This window comes from Esox lucius, chromosome 17 (genome assembly GCF_011004845.1).
Source record: "Esox lucius isolate fEsoLuc1 chromosome 17, fEsoLuc1.pri, whole genome shotgun sequence".
Lineage (NCBI taxonomy): Eukaryota > Metazoa > Chordata > Actinopteri > Esociformes > Esocidae > Esox > Esox lucius.
The window spans coordinates 37202472-37216891 of NC_047585.1; the positions used below are offsets into that span (position 1 = coordinate 37202472).

The following is a 14420-nucleotide window of genomic DNA, read 5'->3' on the forward strand; positions in this document are numbered from 1 at the left end:
TTCACAGTGTTGTCAGATCAGCATGTCCGAGCTTCCATAAACCTGTATGTATGTATGTATGACTGTATGTATGTATATGTGGGTCTATGTGTGTACTCTTTGTGACTCAACACGGCTCATTGGCTCCAGATGCTATGCTAAGCATATAGAAGAACCACAGTAAACGGCTGCCAAAAACTGCCCCTCTGGGTAGGTGGGGGGATGGGGGATAAACTGCCAAATACTGCCCTTTGTGCCGAGTCTGCCGGCACGCATGTGCTTGATAGATGTGGACAAAAGACCCCTAAGCTGTTGTTTTTATTGCACTGTGAATAGCACAGCAGCCCATTTCATTTCAAGTGTATTTGTCTAACGTTTTTACCCAGTCATTTGTCACTGTGTGCCCACAAAAGACCCCAGAAAGACTCTTCAATAGAGACAGCCAGCCTGGGGCAACCAAAGCAGAAGCAAAGGAGATGGCTATGGTGCTACTTAAGGAGAAGAGAATGTTTCTCAAACCTCTTTTTGGGGACCCTAGGACGTTTCAAATGGTGTTGTAACCCTGAACTAGCTCTCCTAAGTAACCAAGTCAAAGGCTTATTTGAGTAGATGTCTTAGTTTACAAACTGAATCGAGTGTGCTAGAGTTAGAATATATCAAGCACATGGAATGGGAGGGGGTCCCCAGGGTGAGGTTTGAGAAACACTACCCTGTCCTTCCCACGCCAGACTGGCAGACCTGGCATAGAAAAGACAGAGACAGGCAGATGAACAGATACAGAGAGAGAGAAAGACAGATGAACAGAGACTGGGACAGACAGAGAGACAGACATAAACAGAGACAGACAGAGAGACAGATGAACAGAGACAGGGACAGACAGAGAGACAGACATAAACAGAGACAGACAGAGAGACAGATGAACAGAGACAGAGACTGGGACTCACAGAGAGAAAGACAGATAAACAGAGACAGGGACAGACAGGGACACAGGCAGATAAACAGAGACAGGGACAGACAGAGAGACAGGCAGACAAACCCAGACAGACAGAGAGACAGGCAGACAAACCCAGACAGAGAGAGAGACAGGCAGACAAACCGAGACAGACATAGAGACAGGCAGACAAACCGAGACAGACAGAGAGACAGGCAGACAAACCCAGACAGAGAGAGAGTGACAGGCAGACAAACCCAGACAGAGAGAGAGACAGGCAGACAAACCCAGACAGAGAGAGAGACAGGCAGATGAACAGAGACAGGGAGAGACACTGTAGATGTAGTGTTCCCTGCAGGACTAGAGTTCCCTATCTGCATGACTGGCTGATGGAGTCCGGCCAGTCTGTTGATGAGGTAGATGGAGGTCAACGTGCCAGACGCCAACAAACACCTGACAACTGAAGGACGGACAGCCCAAAATCCTTGGTTCCTCCATTACGGATGTCATTTATGAAGGCTTAATGAATGGTTTATAAATGCTTTTGTGTGTCTCATCAACGCTGTAAGGTAAGGGTTACTGCTTTTTCTGAGGAATGAAAGTGTCTGGATGGGGATATAATAATGCTAAGTGAAACATGGTACATCAAATGGTGTAAAAGGAAGCTTGTTTTTTTGGTTTTTGGCTGGCTCTTAATTCTGTGTGCAGTTTGAACCCTGTGCGGGTGGCTGCTCAGGGAAACATTATTAATTCTGCCCTTGAAAACAGTTTATCCCCCATGTTTCTGTGGTTAGGACAAACGTCATGCTGTGTTGGGTCAGCACTTTAAAATGCACTTGAAATATATTGCAGTCAGTTGTACATTTATGTACAATTAAAAGCTATAATTGGAAAATAGGATTCCAATTTCTCCACACGTCAAGAAGGACAGGCAAATAGCCCTCGAACACCTGTAAATGTGAAATGATGAAAATGGTCTCAAAGTGATTGTAGCAAAAGAGTTTCAGTAGAAAGGGAAAAAGGGATTCAGTTTGTGTGTATATCATCATGCCAATTCTAAAGCAAAATCTAAAATGACCTAAAGTACACGCAATGTTTGAATTTACTATGCTTGGTTGCTAGACCACCAATGCTATTTGGATATCCAGTGTATTTATTGGCCAATGGTACTCATAAAACACAATTACATTTGAATAATGATTTCACATCTGAAACAAGGGCACGTTTTAGTATGCGGAATGTTTGGTTGCTTTTGGGTGTTCAGGCAACCCCAGAACCCGACATGCAATTTGACATCTTCCAAAAATTATCTTCTACCATCTAATCAGCAATTTCATGGGTCCTTAACATGGAGCCACAGGAAAAAAATATCTTCCATGCAAAACCTTCAAATGGTCCAAAACTATGGTAAGAACCTAACACAGCGTTTCTTCCAGGGTTCGGTACATTGCTTTTTGATTATTATTATTTCTCAAGAAACCATGTTATATGCTGTTACATAGATATGGAGTTCATTATTTCAATTTTAGAGTAAGGGTCAAATTCTGTTCTCTAAAAATCATCTTCCGCTCTTCCGCTCCCACAACCAGCCCCTGGGTGAGCCTGAGAAACACGGTCTGTTCCATTCCACAACCAGCCCCTGGGTGAGCGTGAGAAACACAGTCTGTTCCACAAACACATGGAAAAGATGGTTCTTTAGGAGAGGGGGGAGTTCTATGAGGACAATGATTTAAAAAATCTTTCTTAAATGAACGGACAGAGAATTTGGAAGCCCTGTCTGTGGTTTTGGCAGCTGCTGATATGGGCTTTCGGTGAAGCACTGATTTTAAGGGAGTAAGAAGGGATAAGAACCTGATAGGATTGGCAGGTGGTAGAGTGAGCCCGGGGCAAAAGTCCCAGAGACAGAATACGAGACAGCTTCACCTGTTGGAGACGCTGGGAAGCCATGACCTGTATCTCACCTTTCTGTCTGGCCAGTTGAACTTGGCGAAGACGTCATCGTACATCTGTGTGGCCCCGTCCGTCACCAGCATGATAGCCTGGCTGCACACGCTGCCATGGCCAGTCTGGTTAAACTAAACACACACACACACGTGCACACGCACGCACGTGCATGCACACAAACACGCACACGCACACACACACACACACACACACACACACAGAACACACACACACATGCACGCACACATACACACACACAGAGAACACACAGGACACGCACACACACACACACACACAAACACACACAGAGAACACACAGGACACACACACGCCGCACACGCACACACACACACACACAGAACACACACGCACATGCACACACACACACACACGGAACACACACGCACATACAGACGGGTGGCAAAAGACAGAAAAAAACTGAATAAATGTGTGAAGGAACACTTGAATGCAGATGCTTCTATACAGGTGTACTGTATAACACAATAACCAACCTATCAATCCCATCATGCTCTGGGGCATGTATACAAATGCTGAGCTGGCCCAGTCAACCTCGATTGTGGATCAAGATGGCAAGAGAAAAGGATCTTAGTGTTTGACAGCATAAAAAAAGACTAAATGAGGGAATATCCTTTGGAAGAATGGTGTTCCATCCCTCCAGTAGAGTTCCAGAGAATCGTAGAACATGTGTCAAGGCTCATTGAAGCAGTTCTGGCGGTTCGTGGCCCAATACCTTACTGAGACACTCAATGTCGGTTTTTCCTTTATGTTGTCACCCATCTGTACTCAAACAGAAATACACACCCTATCACACATAACCTACTCTTGGTTACCCAAGAGTAAGTACATTATGGCGAAAATGTGTCACTTCCTGTTTCAATTCTGGCCACGGGATATTACACAGGATATTACAAAACAGACATGAAGGAATCCAGAAGAGAGGAGTACTACAGCTAGTAATCTCCAAGAAGGAGCAACATTTATCCACGGGGGATTTTCATCGCCCTCCTAGTTCTTATCCGATCCCATCTGGTCTCTGAGGGCTCGGGCAGACTGAGAGAGACCTGGGTTCAAGTAATACTTGAGATCTCCGCAATACTTTGGAAATTTTCTTCAGCCTGCCTGGAGTGCCATATGGCCAGGGTTAGCAGAACGTGACGATTACATTGGTCCATTCATCTACACAAAAGAAATGAATAACAGAAGTGAACGTGTTTGAATCCAGGTGTTCTCTGAGAGGCTGCTGCCTGTCGCCTCGACCTGTAATGGTCTGTTTTCACTGCTGATGTTTGATGATATCCGATACTACCAGTAGGTGAACCAGCAGGCCCAGTCAGTGACTAAAACACAGATAATCTCTTTGTAAATAAACCGGGGGAGGGCGGCCCACATTAATCTGATGGCAGAAGATGCATGGCGGTAATTAACTGGCTTATTGACCTGTGACAGAGGGAATGTGAAGAAATAGAGCTTTGTGGAGGGAACGCCATTATCGCTGTCTGACGCTGCTGAGCACAGCTCTGCTCCAAAAAACCCATACTGGCAGCACCAGTGTGGAGACAGACACACATACACAGGATTACAATACCGCATGGACTGTCTCTCTCGACACGCTCATATCTCTCACGAACGCATTCACAACGGTCTCGGTACACACTGCAGATTACCACAAGTTGACCTTGCTCAGGGCTTCCCTCTGAACTGGGAGTTCCTATGGCTCCTTATATCACATATGGCTGGTTATATCACATACGGAGCAAAGTGTTAGCATTTGTCAGCCGTGTGGCCAGCGTGTGGGGGACACAGCGACATCGCGGTCAGTGTGGGACTTCTGTGCTCTTCAGTGTCGTGTGGCAGCCATGAAGAGTACTGTAAATAAGCATGTATCTGATTAACGAGACGTAATTTAAAGCCTGTCCACCATACTAAACCATACAGGAACATGGAGCAGCATGACTACAGGCTGAACGTGATGTCAGCCGGAATGTTTGCGACACTGTCGAATACACGACTTTCTGGTATGACGGGAGTTTTTAAAGGGTGTCCACGGGCCGGGATTTCCACGGTCAAGGCGCGTGTGTTCCGGTCACATGGCTCATGGCAGAAAAAAAAGAACACACAGAAACCTCTGCGGGGCAGACAACCGTGGTCTTGAACACCCTGCAGTCGGGCACGCCACTTCCCAGCTAGTCAAATGTTTTGTTCCTTCGACCCGCAATGTTCCGTGGCCCTGTTGGAATCCATCCCATCCACCCACTGAAGTGGTAGTGTCTGAAAGTGCATTTCTCACTGAGCCCAGTGGCAACCCCATTACCATATTCACTGCACTAGCTTTAATCTGACGAATGCAGACGTTGAAGCCATGCTCCCGTGGCCCAGCGAGGAGCGGCTGACTGCTGGCCTGAAAACAGAGATAAAAGGAGAGCAGAAAAAGTCTCCTGGTCTAATCTCCCCCTGTCTTTGTGTTCCAATCATCCTCATTATTAAGTACCGTTAATTACAATCATTAATCACTCTTCAGAATAGACGTGTCTGTGTCCGCTGGGCGGAACGGGGGACGGCGGTGATTGCGGCGAAGCGTTTCGAACAGGAATTAGGAGGGAGACGAGCTGTTTTCCGGAGCTCCGGAATGAGTAGGTACACCTTGCTGGAGTGTTGCTGGAGCCGCTCCGCTTCATCATTCAATTATGTCGGGACATGGAACCTACCGTGCCAGAACTAACTGCCTTTCCACTAAAACTCCTCTGGTGTGTACCCAAGGCTGTTTACATATTTTGTTGTTTCTTTTCGCCCCACATCACCTTAGAGACGTGTTGATTATCACTGTAGCACAGGACGTAAACGCTGTTTGTGGTTTGGGCTGGTCCAGAGGTCAAGGCTGCTGCCGCTGGTGTTCAAAACCAGCCCACTTCTCTTTCACTTTTCACTGAACAGTTTTCACTGAACAGAATGGATAAACCTCTGAACGAATGAAAGAACGAATTAACAGGATGAATAAGGTATGAAAGTCAACAACTGAACTCACCTCATTTAGAATACTGAACGCTTCGGTAAGAGCGTCACCCAGCAGTCCGATCCCTTTAGCAAACAGCTTGTCCAGATGCTCCCGGAAATGCTAACCGACGGCCAGGAAAGAGGTAAAGAGACGGTACGATTAAAGTATTAATCTAGCAAATCCCCTTTGATAGGATCTACATGCAATGTGTGTGTTTGTATATATATATATATATATATATATATATATATATACAAACACACACATACACACACCGGCCCAAAACACAAATATTTGTGTGACAGGGAGAAACGTACAGCTTTGTTATTCTTGTCGGCCCGGACCAGGGTACCATTGAGACAAGGCTCCACATAGTGGATCTCCTGATTGTACTGTGAACAGACATGATGAGAGGGTTTCCTGTGATTAGAATGATCCATTAACAACACACACACACACCCATTCATATACACACACAAAAACACACATACTCTCTCACAAACACACATTCAAACACATGTAAGAAATTACTCAGACACAGATACACTCAAACACGCATGTTTTACTATCAGAGTACCGGCATTTTTTTTTACCATTAAAAAGGCTAATAGAAAGATCGTATTTTACCAAGATAAACATATAACATGACCCCCCCAACCCCCCCCCCCCACACACACACACACACACACACACACACACACAGAGAACACACAGTTCAGCTAAAGGCAGATGAGACTGACGGCAATGATGTTAAAGAAGTCGTCATCCCCCAGGGTGTCCAGAATGGAGGAGACAGTCTGCCTGGCGATGGTCAGTCTGAGGCCCTTCATGCTGCCGCTGACATCCACCAGAATCACCACGTCTTTGGGAGAGGTTGCTGCCTGGATGTACCTGAGTCACGGAGGGATGACACCACAACAATCAGCAGCCGAAAACAATTACAAAGGGGCCACCTTTCTTCTGTAGCAGGCTGAGGGACAGGGACAGAGTTCTGGTGAATAAAAGTCATTTGAAATTCAGAGATAGAGCTATGGATTTCAATGATTTAGAATCAGGGATGTTTGTGTAGTTTTGGTGAACTGTTGTGTTAACGGATATGTATTGAACATGAATACGTGTGATTAAGAATGTGTTTACAAAATAGGTTATTTTCTTTATTTAATCAATGTTATCCTTCATTGCAAAACACTTCTGACGTGTGGTGCTACTGATCAATTTCTCAGAAGCATGCTTTGAGCAGACTGAACCTTCCAATCACAAGATATTAAAAGGATGACCAATTGTGAGAAAGCATACCACTTCCTGTTTCGGCAGTCAAAGGCGATGACCCCATGTTCGTCTGGATGCCATTTGACCCCTGGAACGATGGGAAACATGGCAAAATACACTGAGCATCATCATGTTATACAGTGTAAGTATGTTCCGGAATAACCCACCAACCACATAATGTCCTAGAAAAGGGGTTCAAATTGTTAGACTACATTTGTCTGTTTCATTGCTATCTCACTTGTCTGGTTTAAGAATGTCACACGTCTGAATGGCAAAGGATTATTATGTCCGACACTGTAAAGATATTCCTTTGTTCCCATTAAAGAATCCTATTTGGTACCACGTAAAGGTGAAAAATCTTTGTTGAAAAATCCTTTTGGTGAATAATCTTCTTAGAACATTCTTGTATACTGACCGGGTTCCACTTTCAACCAAATTCATTATTTTCATTGAGTACTCTATTGGGAACAATGGGAGATCCCTTTAGGGATGGTCCCAAGGAGAACCTTTTCTGCGTGAGTCAAACACTCTAACGCTACAGTCTCAGAGAACCCGAAAGCAGAACCCATCCCAAGACTTCTACACCAGTCGTGACTCTGACTGATCCAGTGAGAAGGGATCATATGAAGGTCTTTACACTTTAACAAAGACGTTTCCGTACCGGCACTAATGTCCCATCTCTGTGGTGTTATGCGAAGTGATTGTACTGCAGTCCAACAGCACCGCCACAGAACGGCACTGCCTTGCAGCACCATGCCTCGGTGGAAGAAGTACTCAGAGGCGGCTCACATTCTGATTAATTTGCTATATGCATCCTCTCTGATGGTCTGTAAAATTACAACATTAGGGAAATCACCCTTTTAACAAATCCATTTCATTTTCCCTCATTTCGTACTGACTGCTTCCTGCTTTCTGCACCTCCCCCGCTCTCACATACGCACACACGCTTAGACACGCACGCCGGCACATACACACACACTCACACGTACACACACAACTCACCAGGATACTGCCTGAAGAAGCCTTTGGCACTTCCAAAGTACTGCCATATCAGAGACGGGTCTTTTTCATAGTTATCCACAAACACTTTATTCAAGGCTTCCGACCAATACACCCCATTAACGATGGCTGGATCTGAGAGAGAGAAAGAGAGACGCAGGGATGAAGAAAGAGAGAGAGAGACAGAGAGAGCAGAAGAGAGATAGAGGAGAGTTGAGAGAAAGAAGGGAAGACAGCGAGAAGAACAAGGTAATAATGGTCATCATCATCACCATTAACACTGAACATAGGAGTGCTGGACCGTTGACCTTTGACCTTATTGACCCATCTGGCAGAGGCACAATGACTGTGACTAAATAGCGTCCTCCCAACCTTCTGCTGCATGGCCATCACACACACAGACACACACACACAAACACACACACACACATCAACACACACATCAACACATACACAAACACACACACAAGCACTCATGCACATGCTAACACACACTCGCACACCACGCGTGTACACACACACACACACAGACACACACAGATACACACACAGTGCAGAAAAGAGGCAGATCGTGTCAGGAAGCGTCCCATTGTGCCAAGAACAGCGGGGGAGTGGGGAGCAATAAGGAGGCCATTATAGACAGACAAAAGGCGCCAGGGCCTGGCATAGGGAGGTGACACACTGGGACATAAATAACAGAACAGTCCGTCAGTCACTGCAACACTCTCCTCTGCCTCCTCACAGACTCAACGTCTTCCGCGTGCCTGTGGCGTGACACTCCTCTCCATCTCGGGGTGGTTATTGACCCACCAGCTAGCCGGCGCTCCTGTGGTACTGACAAGCGGCGCCGCCAGAGCCTTGCTGCCTTCTCGGCACGCAGGCTCGTGGGTCAACTCCAGTCCATCGAAAGTACATGGTGCATTTCACTTCTTGATGTAATCATTTCCGTTCATATCCAGAACGACGCACAAGTAAGTTCAATAAATCGTTGTTGTTCACGGACTGACATGAAATAGACCCGGAATCTGCTTCTCAGACAATTTAATGAAATAGCGTGTTACTGACCCTGATGCGGTTACATTTTCCTCATCCAAACAGAGTGTATCACTTACAGAGGGGAGAACAAGTATTTGATACACTGCCGATTTTGCAGGTTTTCCCACTTACAAAGCATGTAAAGGTCTGTAATTTTTATCATAGGTACACTTCAACTGTGAGAGACGGAATCTAAAACAAAGATCCCGAAAATCACATTGGATGATATTTAAATACAAACCCGATTCCAAAAAAGTTGGGACACTGTGCAATTGTGAATAATAACAGAATGCAATGATGTGGAAGTTTCAAATTATAATATTTTATACAGAATACAACATAGATGACATATCAAATGTTCAAACTGAGAAAATGTATCACTTTAAGGGAAAAATAAGTTGATTTTAAATTTCATGGCATCAACACATCTCAAAAAAGTTGGGACAAGGCCATGTTTACCACTGTGTGGCATCCCATCTTTTTTTATAACAGACTGCAAACGTCTGGGGACTGAGGAGACAAGTTGCTCAAGTTTATGAATAGGAATGTTGTCCCATTCTTGTCTAATACAGGCTTCTAGTTGCTCAACTGTCTTAGGTCTTCTTTGTAGCACCTTCCTCTTTATGATGCGCCAAATGTTTTCTATGGGTGAAAGATCTGGACTGCAGGCTGGCCATTTCAGTACCCGGATCCTTCTTCTATGCAGCCATGACATTGTAATTGATGCAGTATGTGGTCTGGCATTGTCATGTTGGAAAATGCAAGGTCTTCCCTGAAAGAGACAACGTCTGGATGGGAGCATATGTTGTTCTAGAACTTAGATATAACTGTCAGCATTGATGGTGCCTTTCCAGATGTGTAGGCTGCCCATGCCACATGCACTCATGCAACCCCATACCATCAGAGAAGCAGGCTTCTGAACTGAGCGCTGATAACAACTTGGGTTGTCCTTGTCCTCTTTAGTCCGGATGACATGGTGTCCCAGTTTTCCAAAATTAACTTAAAATTTTTATTCGTCTGACCACAGAACACTTTTCCACTTTGTCACAGTCCATTTTAAATGATCCTTGGTCCAGAGAAAACGCCTGCGCTTCTGGATCCTGTTAAGATACGGCTTCTTTTTTTACCTATAGAGTTTTAGCTGGAAACGGAGAATAGCACGGTGGATTGTGTTCACTGACAATGTTTTCTGGAAGTATTCCTGAGCCCATGTTGTGATTTCCATTACAGAATCATTCCTGTATGTGATGCAGTGCCGTCTGAGGGCCCGAAGATCACGGGCATCCAGTATGGTTTTCAGGCCTTGACCCTTACGCACAGAGATTGTTCCAGATTCGCTAAATCTTTGGATGATATTATGCACTGTAGATGATGATAACTTCAAACCCTTAGCAATTTTTCTCTGAGAAACTTCTAATAACCTTTCTGATATTGCTCCACTATTTTTCGCTGCAGCATTGGGGGAATAGGTGATCCTCTGCCCATCTTGACTTCTGAGAGACACTGCCACTCTGTGAGGCTCTTTTTATACCCAATCATGTTGCCAATTGACATAATAAGTTGCAAATCGGTCCTCCAGCTGTTCCTTATCTGTACATTTAACTTTTCTGGCCTCTTATTGCTACCTGTCCCAACTTTTTTGGAATGTGTAGCTCTCATGAAATCCAAAATGAGCCAATATTTGGCATGACATTACAAAATGTCTCACTTTCAACATTCGATATGTTATCTATATTCTATTGTGAATTAAATATAAGTTTATGAGATTTGTAAATTATTCCATTCCTTTTTTACTCACAATTTGTACAGTGTCCCAACTATTTTGGAATGGGGTTTGTAATTAATGTGCATGTTATTGCATGACATAAGTATTTGATCACCCACCAACCAGTAAGAATTCTGGCACTCACAGAATTTTTTCTTTAAGAAGCCCTCCTGTTCTCCACTCATTACCTGTATTCACTGCACCTGTTTGAACTTGTTACCTGTATAAAAAACACCTGTCCACACACTCAATCAAACAGACTCCAACCTCTCCACAATGGCCAAGACCAGAGAGCTGTGTAAGGACATCAGGGATAAAATTGTAGACCTGCAAAAGGCTGGGATGGGCTACAGGACAATAGGCAAGCAGCTTGGTGAGAAGGCAACAACCGTTGCTGCAATTATTAGAAAATGGAAGAAGTTCAAGATGACGGTCAGTCTCCCTCAGTCTGGGGCTCCATGCAATATCTCACCTCGTGGGGCATCAATGATCATGAGGAAGGTGAGGGATCAGCCCAGAGCTACACGGCAGGACCTGGTCAGTGACCTGAAGAGAGCTGCGACCACAGTCTCAAAGAAAACCATTAGTAACACACTATGCTGTCATAGATTAAAATGCAGCGCACACAAGGTCCCCCTGCTCAAGCCAGCGCATGTCCAGGCCTGTCTGAAGTTTGCCAATGACCATCTGGATGATCCAGAGGAGGAATGGGAGAAGGTCATGTGGTATGATGAGACAAAAATTTAGCTTGGAGGTGGAAATATCATTCTTTGGGGATGCTTTTCTGCAAAGGGGACAGGACGACTGCACCGTATTGAGGGGAGGATGGATGGGGCCATGTATAGTGAGATCTTGGCAACAACCTCCTTCCCTCAGTAAGAGCATTGAAGATGGGTCGTGGCTGCGTCTTCCAGCATGACAACGACCCGAAACACACAGCCAGGGCAACTTAGGAGCTCCGTAAGAAGCTTCTCAAGGTCCTGGAGTGGCCTAGCTAGTCCCCAGACCAGAACCCAATAGAAAATATTTGGAGGGAGCTGAAAGTCTGTATTGCCCAGCGACAGCCCCGAAACCTGAAGGATGTGGAGAAGGTCTGTATGGAGGAGTGGGCCAAAATCCCTGCTGCAGTGTGTGCAAACCTGGTCAAGAACTACAGGAAACGTATGATCTCTGTAATTGCAAACAAAGGTTTCTCTACCAAATATAAGTTCTGCTTTTCTGATGTATCAAATACTTATGTCATGGAATAACATGCAAATTAATTATTTAAAAATCATCCAATGTGATTTTCTGGATCTTGGTTGTAGATTCCTTCACTCACAGTTGAAGAGTACCTACAATATAGATTACAGACTTCTACATGCTTCGTAAGTAGGAAAACCTGCAAAATTGGCAGTGTATCAAATACTTGTTCTCCCCACTGTATACAGGCATCTAAAAATGGTCTCGGCTAAATTACCTAAATGTAAATGAGTATCCTTGCCTTTGCTGTGTAAGTTGATGTGACCCTGGGCACATTTCCCAAAAAAAAGACCTCAAAGAAGCAGTGCTGATCCAGCACCTGTCCATACATTAGGATCTAAACGTCCAAACTGATGCTAGATCAGGAGCAACACTTTAAATCACAATGAGTCTGAAATGTAAACTATCAACGTAGTTGTTGATTATCAACTTGATCATACACATTTTTGTGGGGGGAATTAAAACTTTAACTTTAATTTGATTCTTATTCAAAAAAAATAATAATACATATTTTTCTCAACAAAATGTGTGCATGTTTATTGGCACCCTGGCATTTAATATTTTGTGCTAAGTCCCCTTAACTAAAAAAACTTACCGAATCTATCTCCCATAATGTTGGATGTCATGTCATTTTGTTAGGGACAACATTTTTCTGATACCCACCAATAATAGGGGATCGGTATTAGTGACAGCAAATCTATGTAATGAGCCGATGTGATGAAACAGATTGTCCTACAATGCGTGATGAAGGCAAACCATAAACACGAATGCTACACTTTGTGAACTCGAAAACAACCACAATTTCTGTGGTCTGAAGTAACTTAACACTTGAGTCACTAGTAAAACCAGTAGTTGATAACTTTGTAAAGAAAGTGTTTCTAGGGCTGACAGAATAAGATTTTAAAATAGCTAGCTAATCCCAGATAGCTAATCCCAGCTAGCTAATTTCAAGATAGCTAACCACAGCTAGCTAAACCCACGTAATTTTAGATTTTAACCAAATACCAATAAAGATTCTGTATGAACTTTAAGTTGCATCCCAAGTTGTCACTCCGGGGACTATTTATCCAATTTATGGATAAATAAATGTATGGATAAATAGTACCTGGATTAAGCATGAACTTTCCTATTTTTCACTGCTATAAAATGGACCCAAATACCTTACTGTATTTTGGAGTGTCCATGGAGTTGATTTGCATATATTTAAATAGCATCTGATGTTGTTAAAATGGTGTAAGTTTCACTTAGGTTAATATTGAGACAGTTGTTAATAAAAAGTTGTATTCATTTCCATCATGTACAAGAATTATGGCAATCATAGCACATGTAAACAAAATGAAAATGGCAGTATCGGATCAGGTATCAGCAGATTCTGTACTCTGAATTGGAATCAACAATGAAAAAGTCGTATTGGTGCATACCTAGTATTATTTTAACATACTTCTGTTTTATAGTATATGTTGGTAGTAAACGTATCTTAATTGTGTACCTTTGTTGAACGTTGTGTTATTGAACATAGCTTTGTTTTACATTGTGGTACTAAATGGCTCTTTGTTGTACATGGTGTCACTAAACGTACCATTGTTGAACATGGTGTTACTGAACATAGCTTTTATGAACGTAGGCCCAATCTCAGGTCCAATCCCAATGTCCCCCCTAAACCCTAAGCCCTGAACCCTCACACACTTAACTGACCTCACCTGGTAAGTGATTGAGGGCATGAGGCAGCAAGGGCTCTAAATGCTATAAATACTAATGGGACAGCACTTTGGACATTATCACGTTACCTTAACGATGATGAAACATATGTTGCACACTGTTGTGGGTTTGGGAAATTTTATACTTTCTTCGCGGACAAAGCACTTAATAGACCGACTAGGTGTGTATTATGGTGATTGCATTCCTCAGATTTCATGTGTTCTATTTGCCATCTAAAATCCTTCTTAATGTATTGTAGTTTCTTCTTCTTTCTTCTCTTATAAGAAGGGTTTGCTGGTATTTTTCTCTTGCCTCCGTGTTTCCCCTGGTAGCCGCTGTGTTTCACGTCACACCGCTATGAACTGTGGGCAATTCCCTCAGGCGAAATCTTCGGAAATGCAGACTTACGAAGAGGGTGCATAAAGGGCTCAAAATGTCTGCAGGAGAGCCCTTGCGCACTTGACAATTTGACAGTGGGACTGCCCTAAGCCCTCACAGACTTAGCAAAAATGCGCTTCAAAGTCTGTGAGTCTGTGAGTGAGGAC

At 43.8% G+C, this 14420-nt stretch overlaps 1 protein-coding gene across 2 annotated transcripts in view; it reads right to left on the reverse strand.

The window, feature by feature from the left end:
- Positions 1–14420, reverse strand: part of cacna2d3 (calcium channel, voltage dependent, alpha2/delta subunit 3) — a 54312-nt gene that overhangs the window by 23835 nt on the left and 16057 nt on the right. For both annotated transcript variants that reach the window (XM_029114024.2, XM_029114025.2), the window contains exons 6-11: positions 8139–8270; positions 7164–7224; positions 6608–6758; positions 6185–6259; positions 5898–5987; positions 2872–2985 (exon numbers count right to left, since the gene is read on the reverse strand). In XM_029114024.2, the coding sequence (XP_028969857.1) occupies positions 2872–2985; positions 5898–5987; positions 6185–6259; positions 6608–6758; positions 7164–7224; positions 8139–8270 (623 nt within the window). The remainder of the gene's footprint in view (positions 1–2871; positions 2986–5897; positions 5988–6184; positions 6260–6607; positions 6759–7163; positions 7225–8138; positions 8271–14420) is intronic.